This window comes from Delphinapterus leucas, chromosome X (genome assembly GCF_059928025.1).
Source record: "Delphinapterus leucas isolate spDelLeu-1000000601 "Yukka" chromosome X, BTC_Dleu_Yukka2, whole genome shotgun sequence".
Taxonomy (NCBI): domain Eukaryota; kingdom Metazoa; phylum Chordata; class Mammalia; order Artiodactyla; family Monodontidae; genus Delphinapterus; species Delphinapterus leucas.
Window position 1 is genome coordinate 45,749,150 of NC_143150.1, and position 11,997 is coordinate 45,761,146.

At 39.5% G+C, this 11,997-nt stretch overlaps 1 protein-coding gene across 5 annotated transcripts in view; it reads left to right on the top strand.

Moving 5' to 3' along the window:
* XKRX (XK related X-linked) overlaps positions 1–11,433 on the top strand; it is a 66,052-nt gene extending 54,619 nt beyond the window's left edge. For 3 of the 5 annotated variants that reach the window (XM_089904280.1, XM_089904279.1, XM_022580782.2), the window contains 2 exons: positions 3,924–4,192; positions 9,790–11,433. In XM_089904280.1, the coding sequence (XP_089760406.1) occupies positions 3,924–4,192; positions 9,790–10,535 (1,015 nt within the window). In that variant the 3' untranslated portion in view covers positions 10,536–11,433. The remainder of the gene's footprint in view (positions 1–3,923; positions 4,193–9,789) is intronic. The other 2 variants (XM_089904283.1, XM_089904281.1) reach the window with 2 other exon arrangements.
* Positions 11,434–11,997: the final 564 nt, after the last annotated feature.

Here is an 11,997-nt window from a genome sequence, read left to right on the forward strand (position 1 = left end):
TTACCCCCTCCATCCCATCTCACATTCAGTTTCTTTACCCTGAGTTGCTTGGGCTGCTGCTACTGATATTTTCAAATTTTCTGGAGTTATTTGACATCTGGAAAGTATTTTAAGCCATTTGTGCTCATCTGGTACCCAAACCCATTGTAGTTTATTTTTCTCTGTCAGTTTATTCGTCTCCTATTTGTCTCTGTATCTTTCTGCAATAAAGGTACACGGTTAGAAGGGGGCAAAGGAAGATAGTCTATCTCTCCATCTGGATGCTGTAGCACAATGTAATAGTATTGAGTCTTTCCATTCAGATTGTTTTGAAGGGACAAGAATGTGCCTTCAGGGAGATCAGCTGGGTGCTTTGTGACCACCTAGAGGGGTGGGATAGGGAGGGTGGGAGGGAGACACAAGAGGGAGGAGATATGGGGATATATGTATATGTATAGCTGATTCACTTTGTTATAAAGCAGAAACTAACACACCATTGTAAAGCAATTATACTCCAATAAAGATGTTAAAAAACAAAAGAAAGAATGTGCCTTATCCTAGGGATACAGGCATCTGTGTCAGAAGTCTCATCTGGATGCTATGTGATTTTCAAGGTAGAGAGATGTTGCAAAACTTCTGAGGTCAGTAGGAAAGAATGGACCAAATTTATCTTGATTGCAAGAGAGGCAGAAACTTGCAGTCAGCTGAGGAATATGGGTCAGAGTGTTGATGTTGTAATTGCAATGGGAAGATATTTCATCCTTAGAAATAAACACAGTCTGAAGTTCAGGATGGAACTGCCCCCTTTAAAAAAAATTTATCAGTATGTTTAAATGGGGAGGAATTGATTACGCTCCATCAGCGAAAATATGAGACATCAACAGAAACAGTGGCCTGGAATTCAGGAGACCTGGAATCTAGTTTGCCCTTGTCATTGACTAGTTACATGGCCTTGGTGAAATCCCTGAAGATGCCTTGAGCCTCAGGTCCTTCATCTGTAAAATAAATGGGTTGGGCTAGATCATGGGTCGTAAACTCAAACACTTACAGGGGCCAGGCAGGTATCATAAATGAGTGAAGCAAGCCAAGGATGAGAAAAAACAGTAGTTTCATGTGTGATGATAAGTAAAAATGAAGTCTCGGTGTTAGAGAAATGATGGAGTGTTGGTGAGTACTGTGGTAATCTGGAGTCCGCGAGATCTGCCTAAAGGAGGCCAGCCTCTCTACAGCTCCAGCCCATTGTTTCCCTGTTGGAATTCAGACCCTGTATCGCCAAGGCCGCAACTTTTCAGGACAAGCTCCCAAGACAGGATTTTATGTGAAATGGAATGATTGAACATGTTGACAACTGATTTTGGTAATTAAATAAAAGAACTGTCTGGGCCAAACACGCCACAGCTGTTCGTCAGATGTGACTCAGCTGGCCTATGCAACCTCTGTACTAGGTAATCTAAAGGGGCTTTCGAGTTCTAAATCTTTGAAGTTAAACTGTGAAAGGAAGACCTCATCTCGAACTTGGAACCAAGATGTCATTTAGAGATGTCATTAGAGGAACAAGGAAACCATTCTTCTTGCCCTTTTCAAATGCAATAAATTGAGTTAACGGATCAATCACTCTTAAGATGCAAATTTCAGTAAGTTCTGCCCCAGCTCCATTTCGACTTCTCTTTGCTTTGTGGCCTCCCAAGCCATCTTTGATTTGGACCATCCATATGGAGTGTTGAGTACTATGTTTCATTTTTGTCATTTAGCTCCCACTAGAAATGATTGGAAAGCATTTATAATCTCAGTCAGCTACCCCACAGCAGGGAAAAAATAATTAAAAGCTCATAAATCATATCCTTGATAATGCTTATTTTCAAGGCAAATTACTTTTTAGGTAGGCAGGAACTTGATGAATGCTATTAGGCACATGAAGGTGTTTGGAGGCCCTGGCTCCCTTATATGAAATGCAAAGATACTTCTGAAAATGAAAATGTACTCTCATTTGCTGCCGCTTATAAGCAAGGCAAGCACGCTTACTTAAACCAGTAAATGGCCTTAAGAATAGAAGCATATATAACTGATTCACTTTGTTATAGTGACACACAATTGTAAAGCAATTGTACCCCAATAAAGATGTTAAAAAAAAAGAATAGAAGCATAAACAGAATTCTTCATGCCACTGCCTCCCCCAATGTTTTATTCAGCAATAGTATTGATGGGCTTGGGTTAAAATCTAAACTCTCTTGGTGGAAATGCACTTATGCATTTTTCCTGAATAAGAAGAGAAAGTTGCTTTTTTTCCTTTTCTGTTCTCTCCTTCCATCTTTTTCTCTCCTGGATTTTAGAGTTTTCCCTACAACATGGATGTTTCAAACTACGTGCTTTAGCCCGGTACACATGCACCAATCTCAAAGGGATCCTGTGGAAAAATGATACAAATGAACTTATTTACAAAACAGACTTAGAAAACAAACTTATGGTTACCAAAGGGGAAAGGTGATGGGGGGGAGGGATAAATTGGGAGTTTGGGATTGACATATACACACTACTATGTTTAAAATAGATAACCAACAAGGACCTACTGTACAGCACAGAGAACTCTGCTCAATATTCTGTAATTAGCTAAATGGGAAAAGAATTTGAAAAAGAATAGATATATGTATATGTATAACTGAATCACTTTGCTGTACACCTGAAGCTAACACAACATTGTAAATCAACTATAGTCCAATATAAAATATTTTTTTTAAAAAAAGGGATCCTGTGGAGAATGGCAGCCAGCACTGTTCCAAGCTTTTCTATCGGGAGCCAAAGGCCTAGAGAGCATATAAATCTGAGCTCGTCTTTGGTCTGTTTTTTTTTTGTTGTTGTTAAATTACATTGCCATTATTAATTATTATCTTCTCCTTCCATCACTTCTCACCCTGTATTCTTTTTTTCCTTCTAACTCTTTCATTTACTCAGCAAATATTTATCAAATGCCCACTATGTGATAAGGGCGGTGAGCAAGATAAATGCAACCCGTGCCCTCAGCCTATCAGGAAAGACTGCTTAATTTTTGACACAACTGTTCTTACTTAGAAGAAATAGTTCACAGTTTCCATTTATTTCAGTGTGAGTGGGGGAAGTAGTAACTCAGGTGTTCCAAAACAAGATGTTCTAGTTGCTTCTCTTTTCACCACATCAGAACTGCTAAAGACTTCTGATTTATATGGGGGATATGGGACGGGTACAGCAGGAAATGTGGTCTTAATATTATTTCAAGGATGATAAGATCTCCTAAGTATGTTTTACTCTTTGTAGAGAAAGAATGAAGTTTAAAAGGCTATTGTTCCCAAACAGGTCAAGAGGCCCCAGAACAACCTTTAAAGAGATCTTTTGAGGTTCCCTAGGTATATAGTATATTCGGTTCTGAGTTGTCAAGCCTTTTAAGTACCTTCGTTGCTAAATGGCTTTCCTGTGTATTTGAGAGATTTTTCCAGATCCCTTCCAAGACTTTTTGGCTGAGACAGTTATAGTTGTGGGCTTTGTTTTGAAAAAGCAGAGCTCAAAAGCTCTGATTATGGAGCTGAAAGCTTTGAATAAGGAATGCTTTACCTCAGGAACCTGAGGTGTTATGAAAACCAGAGCCTTTTGGAACCTTCATCGTTTTCTCTCAACAAATTTTTCATGTCTTTGTGTTCTAGCCATTTTTCTGTCACAGGCTTATTCTTAAGTCCTCAAACACTTCTGAATTGGCGTTCTTAGGTTGGTCGATTGCCAACCCAACACAAAGGATTTAGACTGAAGTGACACGTGGAAGGCATGACCAACTCCTTGCCTCATGAGAAATGAGTAGAACAGGAGAGAAGGAATGGCAAAAAGTAGCACAGCCCTCCTGAGTTATTTTTCCCCCCTCACTACAACTTTCCTTCCTAGGACAGCTTTAGTTAAGTACTCATGATGCTTTACTTCTGCAGATGTTTGGAAGCCATGATTAAGTACCTCACACTGTGGAAGAAAGGAGGGCAGGAGGAGCCCTATGTCAGCCTCACCCGAAAGAAGATGCTAATAAATGGCGAGGAGGTGCTGATAGAATGGGAGGTGGGCCACTCCATCCGGACCCTGGCTATGCACCGCAGTGCCTACAAACGTATGTCACAGATCCAAGCCTTCCTGGGCTCAGTGCCCCAGCTGACCTGTCAGCTCTATGTGACCCTGATCTCTGCAGATGTCCCCCTGGGTAGAGGTGAGTGGGGTCAGGAGAGGGGAGGGCTCCACTGAAATCAAGGGTCTTAGAAATCTAGACCTGAGTGTCCAATATACTGGCCACCAGCTTCATGTGGCTATTTAAATTATTAAAAATTAAAAATTGATTTCCTCAGTCATACTAGCCACATTTCAAGTGCTCAGTAGCTATGTGTGCCTAGTGATTACTCTATTGGTATTATAGAACTAGTTCTATTGTACAGCACTGAGAGTCAGCTTGGGGAGCCAGACATCTCCGGCCTACCAGATTTCTGAAACTGGGGTAAGGTGTTTAGACTAAAAATGCCACAGAAAAACCCTCTCTGGACCCAGAAGAAGTGAGTAATACCAGAAGCCAGTAGGACATGTTCCCTACCCACAGTGTTTAAATTGTACTGAGTGTGTTTGGTTGGTTGGTTGGTTGGTTGGTTTAGGGATGGCTGCCTTTAAGTAAGAGGTTCCCAAATATTACAGATCATGAGAAAACATAATTACTGGATGAAAGCTTCCTTTAAAACTTACATCCCATACTCAGACCTGAATCAATCTGAGTGTGGGGAGGCCAAGAATCTGCATTTTTTAACGTACCCCAGTTGATTCTGATCAGCCGCTTTTGGGAACCACTGATTTAATCACTCCTTCCAACTTCAGTGGGGAGAAAGAAAAAGGGGTGTGGAATGAATACTGATGCGAGTCAGGCCTGGTCCCGGTTCTGACCTTCTCTGTAATCTTTAGAGGAAGTTACCAAAGAGGTCACTGTCTTAATTTCCCACTTGTAAAAGAGGGATCCCGAGATGAGTAAGCCTCTAGCTTGGGCTGGAGCTGGTACAGCTGTGGGTACAGCTTTGGACCGTTTCCTTATTATTAGGTGCTGACCCTGCTTGGCAAAGCCCTATGTTTCAAATAAAGGAGGAAATGCGCCCTCTTTTTTTCTCTACTAAGAATTGTTCATGAAGTTCTACTGGTCTTGAAGCTTTTTACATACCTAGAATTGACAGTAGTATGGGGAGAAAAATCTGGAAATGATGATGCTCTTCCTCCTGAGAATTTTGAGGGTAATTAAATCATCTAATTAAAATATGTATGCATTATAAAAGTAATACATGCACAAACCGGATGGCCTGCAGGTAATTGTATATGCACAGACTATTTCTAGAAAGATATGCAAGGAACCATTTACCTCTAGCGAGTGAAAATGAGAAGTCAGCTGACTTTTATTAGCTTTTACTTTATACCCTTTTATATGGTTTGGATTTCTTTTTACCATGATCATGTATTACTATTTTTGGTCCTTATTCTTTTTAATTATAAAAATCAGACATGGTTATGGTAAAGACTCAAAACTGTACAGAATATATACAAAATAGGAGATGTAATCTCATTTCCCAAAGGTAATCTGTTTACCATTTAGTGTATATCCTTCCAGACTCTTTCCTTCCTCCCTCCCTCCCTCCCTCTCTGTCTTTCTCTTCCTTTCTTTCTCTCTCTCTCTCTCTCTTTTTCTTTCTTTCCTGTGCTATACAGCAGGTTCTCATTAGTTATCTATTTTATACAAAGTAGTGCAGACTTCTCTTTATTATGTAATATAAACATACATATAACATATATATGTGTATATATATATTTGCCAAAAAAGGAAAATTAAACATTCTATTCAGCAGCATGTTTTTTTTCAAAAGCATGCCAATATTTCTTCAACAGTTATCTATATATATAATAATAATGATAAATATACTATATATTTCCTTTATATGAATTGGACCATTCTTTCTTATTTCCCTAATCTTCTGTTGGTAGGATTAAAGTTTGTTTATAATTTTTCCATCCATGCAAAAAAGTTTTTCTCTGATTACAGACTATGCTCCTGTGAACATCTTTATAAGCACCTGTGTACTGGAATGAGACTTTGTAGAATAACTTCTTAGCAGTAGAATTGCTGGGAGAAAAGATATGCATATTTAGAATTTTAGCAGTACTGCCAGAAGGTTGCATGAATTTGTATTCCCACCAGCAGTGTATGAAGATGCCTGTTTCTTTATATCTTAAACTAAATATTTATATAATTATAAAATAACTGTTTTAATAATTTACTTTATGAGTGAAGCTGAGCATCATTTCATGTTTGGTCATTCTATTCTTTAAATATCTTATTTATATGTTACTCACTTTTTCTAGTGGGTTGTTTATCTTTTCCTTATTAATTTGGAGGATCTATTTACTTATTCTGGCTATTAATCCTTTCTCTGCTGTGGATAAGTGTGTATGTATACATTTGTATAATGTTCTGTATGTGTGTACATACACACATTTTAAATGTGCATATACATGTCATACATGTAACATGTGCAACACACTATATGTAAGAGACAACATACTTGTAGTATTTTCTGGCATTTTGAAGTATTACATTTTTATGTATTCAAATTCTTTATTGCTTTTAGGTCTTGTGCCTTTCAAAGGCCTTTCACAGCTCAGATCTAGTAGAGCAATTTAGCCTGATCTTCCAAACAGAATGAATTTTCACAATCAGTTTGTCAATTCCCTCACCAGAAAACAAAACAAAGCAAAACAATAACAACAAAAGAAAAAACATTTTATTGAGACTGTGATTGGGATTGCATTCAATTATTTAGGTTATTTTGGAGGGAGTTTACATCTTTACAGGATCAATCAATTTCATATTAGAAGATAATTTAAGTCTCCATTTCGTTAAATATTTAAAAATCACTTCATCGAGGTACAACTGACAAACAAAAACCTCTACCTATTTAATGTGTACAACTTGATGAGTTTGGAGATAAATATACATCCGTGCAGCATCACTACACTCTGTGCCATAAATATATAAGACCCGTAGCAAGAAAACTATACTTGACCCTGGGTATCTTCAGTGGATTGTTTCCAGGACCCCCTGCGGACACCAAAATCCGTAGATTCTCAAAGCCCTTATATAAAATGGTGTAGTATTTGTGTATAACCTGTGTACATCCTCCCGTATAGTTTACATCATCGCTAGGTTACTTATAATACCTAATACAATGTAAATACTATGTAAATAGTTATGAATATGATGTAAATGCTAAGTAAATAGTTGCCAGTACATGGCAAATTCAAGTTTTGCTTTTGGAACTTACTGGAATTTTTTCCCGAGTATTTTCTATCCATGGTTTTGGTTGACTCTGTGGATACAGAGGGCCAACTATATACAAGTTTACCGAAGTACATGTCATTAAATATTTTTAAATATACTTCAGTAAAATTGTATCATTTTCTTATTATAGGTTTTTCACATTTTTGTAAGGCTTATGTCCAGATGTTCTATCAGTTTTGAAATCACCTGATTTCCTAAGTGTCAGGGTAACACCTAAACAAAGTAAATGCATCTCCTGTACTTTTGGAAATAGAGAATGGTGATGATGATGGTGATAATAGGAGCTAACAGATAGCATTTACTATGTTCCAGGCATTTCTCTAGTTATTTCATTTAAATCTTCACAACAACACTATGAGATACTTGTTATTATCCACATCTTACAAATGAGAAAACAGAGGCACCAAGAGGTTAAGCAAATTTCCCCACAAGGTTCCATAAGTAATAGATGGCAAAGAGGATTGGAATGCAGGACATCTGCCTTTAGGATCCGTGTTTCTAACTATAGGTCACTCTACAAAGGATGTAAGGGAATCTTTCTACAAGGTCTTGTTTTCAATTCTTCAGTGATTTCTCCTATTAAAAACTTTCTGACAACACCCTCTCTTTTAAGGTTTTGTGAACTACTTTTTGGTTTTAGTTTTCCTCACTTTCACCCACCCTCCTGTCTTCTCTTTGCTACCCCTTTTCTTATTCCTTTTTCTGTGGGAGGCCGTCTGGATCAGCATAGATGAGCAAATTTCACTAGCAGCATTATGACCTCTTATGGCATGTGTCTTTTTGTAGGGAGACAGATGGAAGGTGTTTTTACATTTATTGGAAGCATCAGGCTTTCTGCTTTTTATTACACTACTATCAATAAACGAGTTCTAAATTTAAGGGAAAGCATCACCACACTTGGCTGGCTGTACATACACCCTGATGTTCCAAACTCTACAAGGAGCATCAGCTCTTGAGGATGGGACTTAGAGTGGTTTATAAAGCTAAGAGTATATCAAATCATTATGCTGTACACCTTAAACTAATACAATGTTATATGTCGATTATATCTCAATAAAGCTGGAAAAAATAATAAATAATAAAAGTAAAGATAAGAGTAGACACTTTAAGAGAGTCTTCCAGTCTTTGAGACTGCAACCCTCTGCTTAGAGCTGGAAAAGATCTCGGAAACAACGCTGTGCTTCTTTCTGGGTTTCTATCGGAAGGTCTTTACTTTTCTTGCAGATTAAACTGACATTTCAATGGCTCTAGTTCCCTGGATCCAGTGTTTTTATGGGAACAGAAAGCTCCAGCTTTTCTTTTGGATGAGTACACTCCGGTGTCTCACTCTCCTTGAGAGCACTAGATTTTTCTTAGTGATTGGTATCCTCTGATATAAAGAAAGGAAGAAAAGGAAAGAGCCACTGTGTGACCTATAGTTGAGACTTAGGATAGCAGGATTAGAGGGCATCCTGATCCTTCAGGGCCCCTACTCTAACGCACAGTGGTATGGATGTTATGGGCTAGGAAATAGGATTTTTAAACCACTCTGCCGGAAGTTTGGGGACTCCTAAAGTATACCAAAGCACTGGGAAATTGGTACTGCTGATGAGTAATACAAGCAACTCTAGAGTATGTCAGTGACCTAGGGGACTGAGGCACATGGATATTCAGTGAGTCGCACAAGCTCTCACACTGCTGAACCAGCACTTCTAACCGTAGGTATGTTATGGTGCCTCTCTAAACTCAGAATTCTTCATTAATTCCACAAACATTTGTTGAGCACCTACTATGCTCCAGGCAGTGTGCTAGGCTCTGGTGATACAGCAGTGAACAAAATAGACATGGTCCCTTCTGCTCTCATGGAATTTCCAGTATATATTTTATGTTCTAGAAGCATACACAAACAAGATTAGTTCCTTGAAGAAGATGGTCATCAAAGCAGGGACTTCTATAGCCAAAGGCATTCTCTCTGAGTCTCCTAAGACTGGATTTTTTTCAGATCAAGTTCTCTCTGCCTCCAGCACTGTTTTCTCAGAAGCTTGTTTCATCAGGTAGATGCTGCCCATCCCTTTATATGTACTCTTCTTGTGTTAGTGACCTCTCAATGCTAGTGACCCCTCAGTGATGGTTCTGAGGCCAACTGTTTTTTTTACTTTATTTTGTATGATTATTAAAATATTACCAGTATATGTTCATTTCTTATTTCATGGGAAATTTAGAAACTAGAGAAATGTAGAAAAAATTAAAAACTGCCCCAGTCCCTGTCACGCAAAATAATTTAGTTTATTTCCATTTTCTTTCTGTGTATGCTGTTTGTTTACATAGCTCTGTTCATTCGTAGGTTTGCTCTTGACTTGGGCCCTTGAGTCTCACCTATCATCTCTCTGGACCTCTGGGTCAGAGTACAAGCTTCACCAACATTGACTGATTATCTATTTTCTTCTGTTTCTTTTTTTTTCTTACAGCTGTGCTAATAGTCTTTTCCCTGATATCTGTCACCTATGGGGCTACCCTCTGCAATATGTTGGCTATCCAGATCAAGTACGATGAATACAAGATTCGCCTTGGTCCACTAGAAGTCCTGTGCATCACCATTTGGCGGACATTGGAGATCACCTCCCGCCTCATGATTCTCGTGCTCTTTTCAGCCACCTTGAAATTGAAGGCTGTGCCCTTCTTATTGCTGAACTTCCTGATTATCCTCTTTGAGCCTTGGGTTAAGTTCTGGAGGAGTGGTGCCCATATGCCCAATAACATTGAGAAAAATTTCAGCCGACTTGGCACCTTAGTGGTGTTGATTTCCGTTACCGTTCTCTATGCTGGCATCAACTTCTCTTGCTGGTCAGCTTTGCAGTTGAAGTTAGCAGACAGCGACCTTGTTGAGAAAGGTCAGAACTGGGGACATATGGGCCTGCACTATAGTGTGAGATTGTTAGAGAATGTGATCATGGTCTTGGTTTTTAAGTTCTTTGGAGTGAAAGTGTTACTGAATTACTGTCATTCCTTGATTGCCTTGCAGCTCATTATTGCTTATCTGATTTCCATTGGCTTTATGCTCCTTTTCTTCCAGTACTTGCACCCGTTGCGCTCACTCTTCACCCACAATGTAGTGGACTATCTCCACTGTGTCTGCTGCTACCAGCACCCTCGGGGCAGGGTTGAGAACTCGGAGCCATCCATTGATGCTGAAGCAAGGCAAAGCATTGTCTGATTCTGTCTTTTGGGTATTTTGGGATGGGTTGGGGTTGCCAAGAGCAACTGTGAAATTGTAGGAGACGATGAGGCTCATGGGTGAGTACCCACCAGGACATTGTTTTGAGTTTTCTGAAAGCCTATCAGAAGAAAGAGCAGCCCCCAAATAGATTTTATTTCCTTAAGATTGACTACTATGTTTGGACACCAAGGTAACCACTGTGTACCTGGGAGGGTCAGATATATCATTCACATTCCTCCCACCCAGGTCATCTGTCTGGCTGTCCTATGAGATAACTTACCTCCATGCACCTAAGGCTCTCTGTGACCTTTAAGCTCTGCTCATTCGCTTGAGCATTACTGAGGTTTCTGTGGGCTGAACCGAATGGCCCAGAATCCCACCAGAATATATCCTGACTGATCAGAGGATGTGCCTGCTTATCAGCTATGGGTACCTCCCGGGAAGCAGTCTGACTTATGTGAAACCTGTAACTGTGAACGTGGCTGGGGTCTTTTAATTCCAGTGAGAAACACTGATTAAGAGGAAAACCCCCACTATTAAAAGAGCTGCTCCTTAAATGAGTTAGCCATTAGGACTTTACTAGTGATCATTCATCAAGGATCTTTCCTTTCAGTGGCCCTTCAAAGGCACACTCTGAGGAGGGAGTACAGAGTGGGTTTCCTTCAAGGCATAAAGCAGAATGACTGTCTCAGGGACCTGCATGGGCCTCCACTGTGCTGAGTGGAGTGGTTGAATCAAAGCTCTCACTTCATGCCTCCTTATCAGGGATTCCCTCCAACCTGGCTTTTCTGTGCTCGTTGACCAACATTTGATGTATATCTCAGAGAAGCTGAACTGTAATTGAAAATGTTTCTAATGTGTGGAAGAAATGAAGATTGCTTTGTGTTTCCTACTATCCTGAGTATTTTGTTGATTTGTTTTTTAGGGGAGAGAGAGGTAATAATAGCTAGGACATTGCCTTTATGTTGTTTGGGGTTGGGAGAGTGGCTAACACTCCAAGGTAGAGTGAAGGCAGAGGAGGGAGACGAGATCACATTAAATCATCATCGGTACTGCTTTCTGCCCACAGGATTTTATTTTCTAATAAGGAGCATATGCTTATCAACCATCTGCTCACTCCCACACCCCCAGGGGATGAATGCAGTTCTCCCTTCCTTATGTATCTTAATGTTTATATCTTATATGAGTTGGGTATTTTGATGAGAAAGTCAGCTGGATGCCTCTAAAGTCACCAAGGAATTGAAGTTGCTATGGCCACTGCCTATTGGGATCGAGTATCCCAGCATCTACCTAACTAATGCTTGCCCCTCACAGACCAGGAAAGTGAGAAGAACTCCTAGTAGCATGTACAGTTGTGCCCACCACAGTGCTGTGAAGAACTGTGAACAATCTAACCTAAGGCTTTTCATTCTCATCCAGTTTTACTCTTGGGATCATGTTAAGAATTTATCTTTAGCCA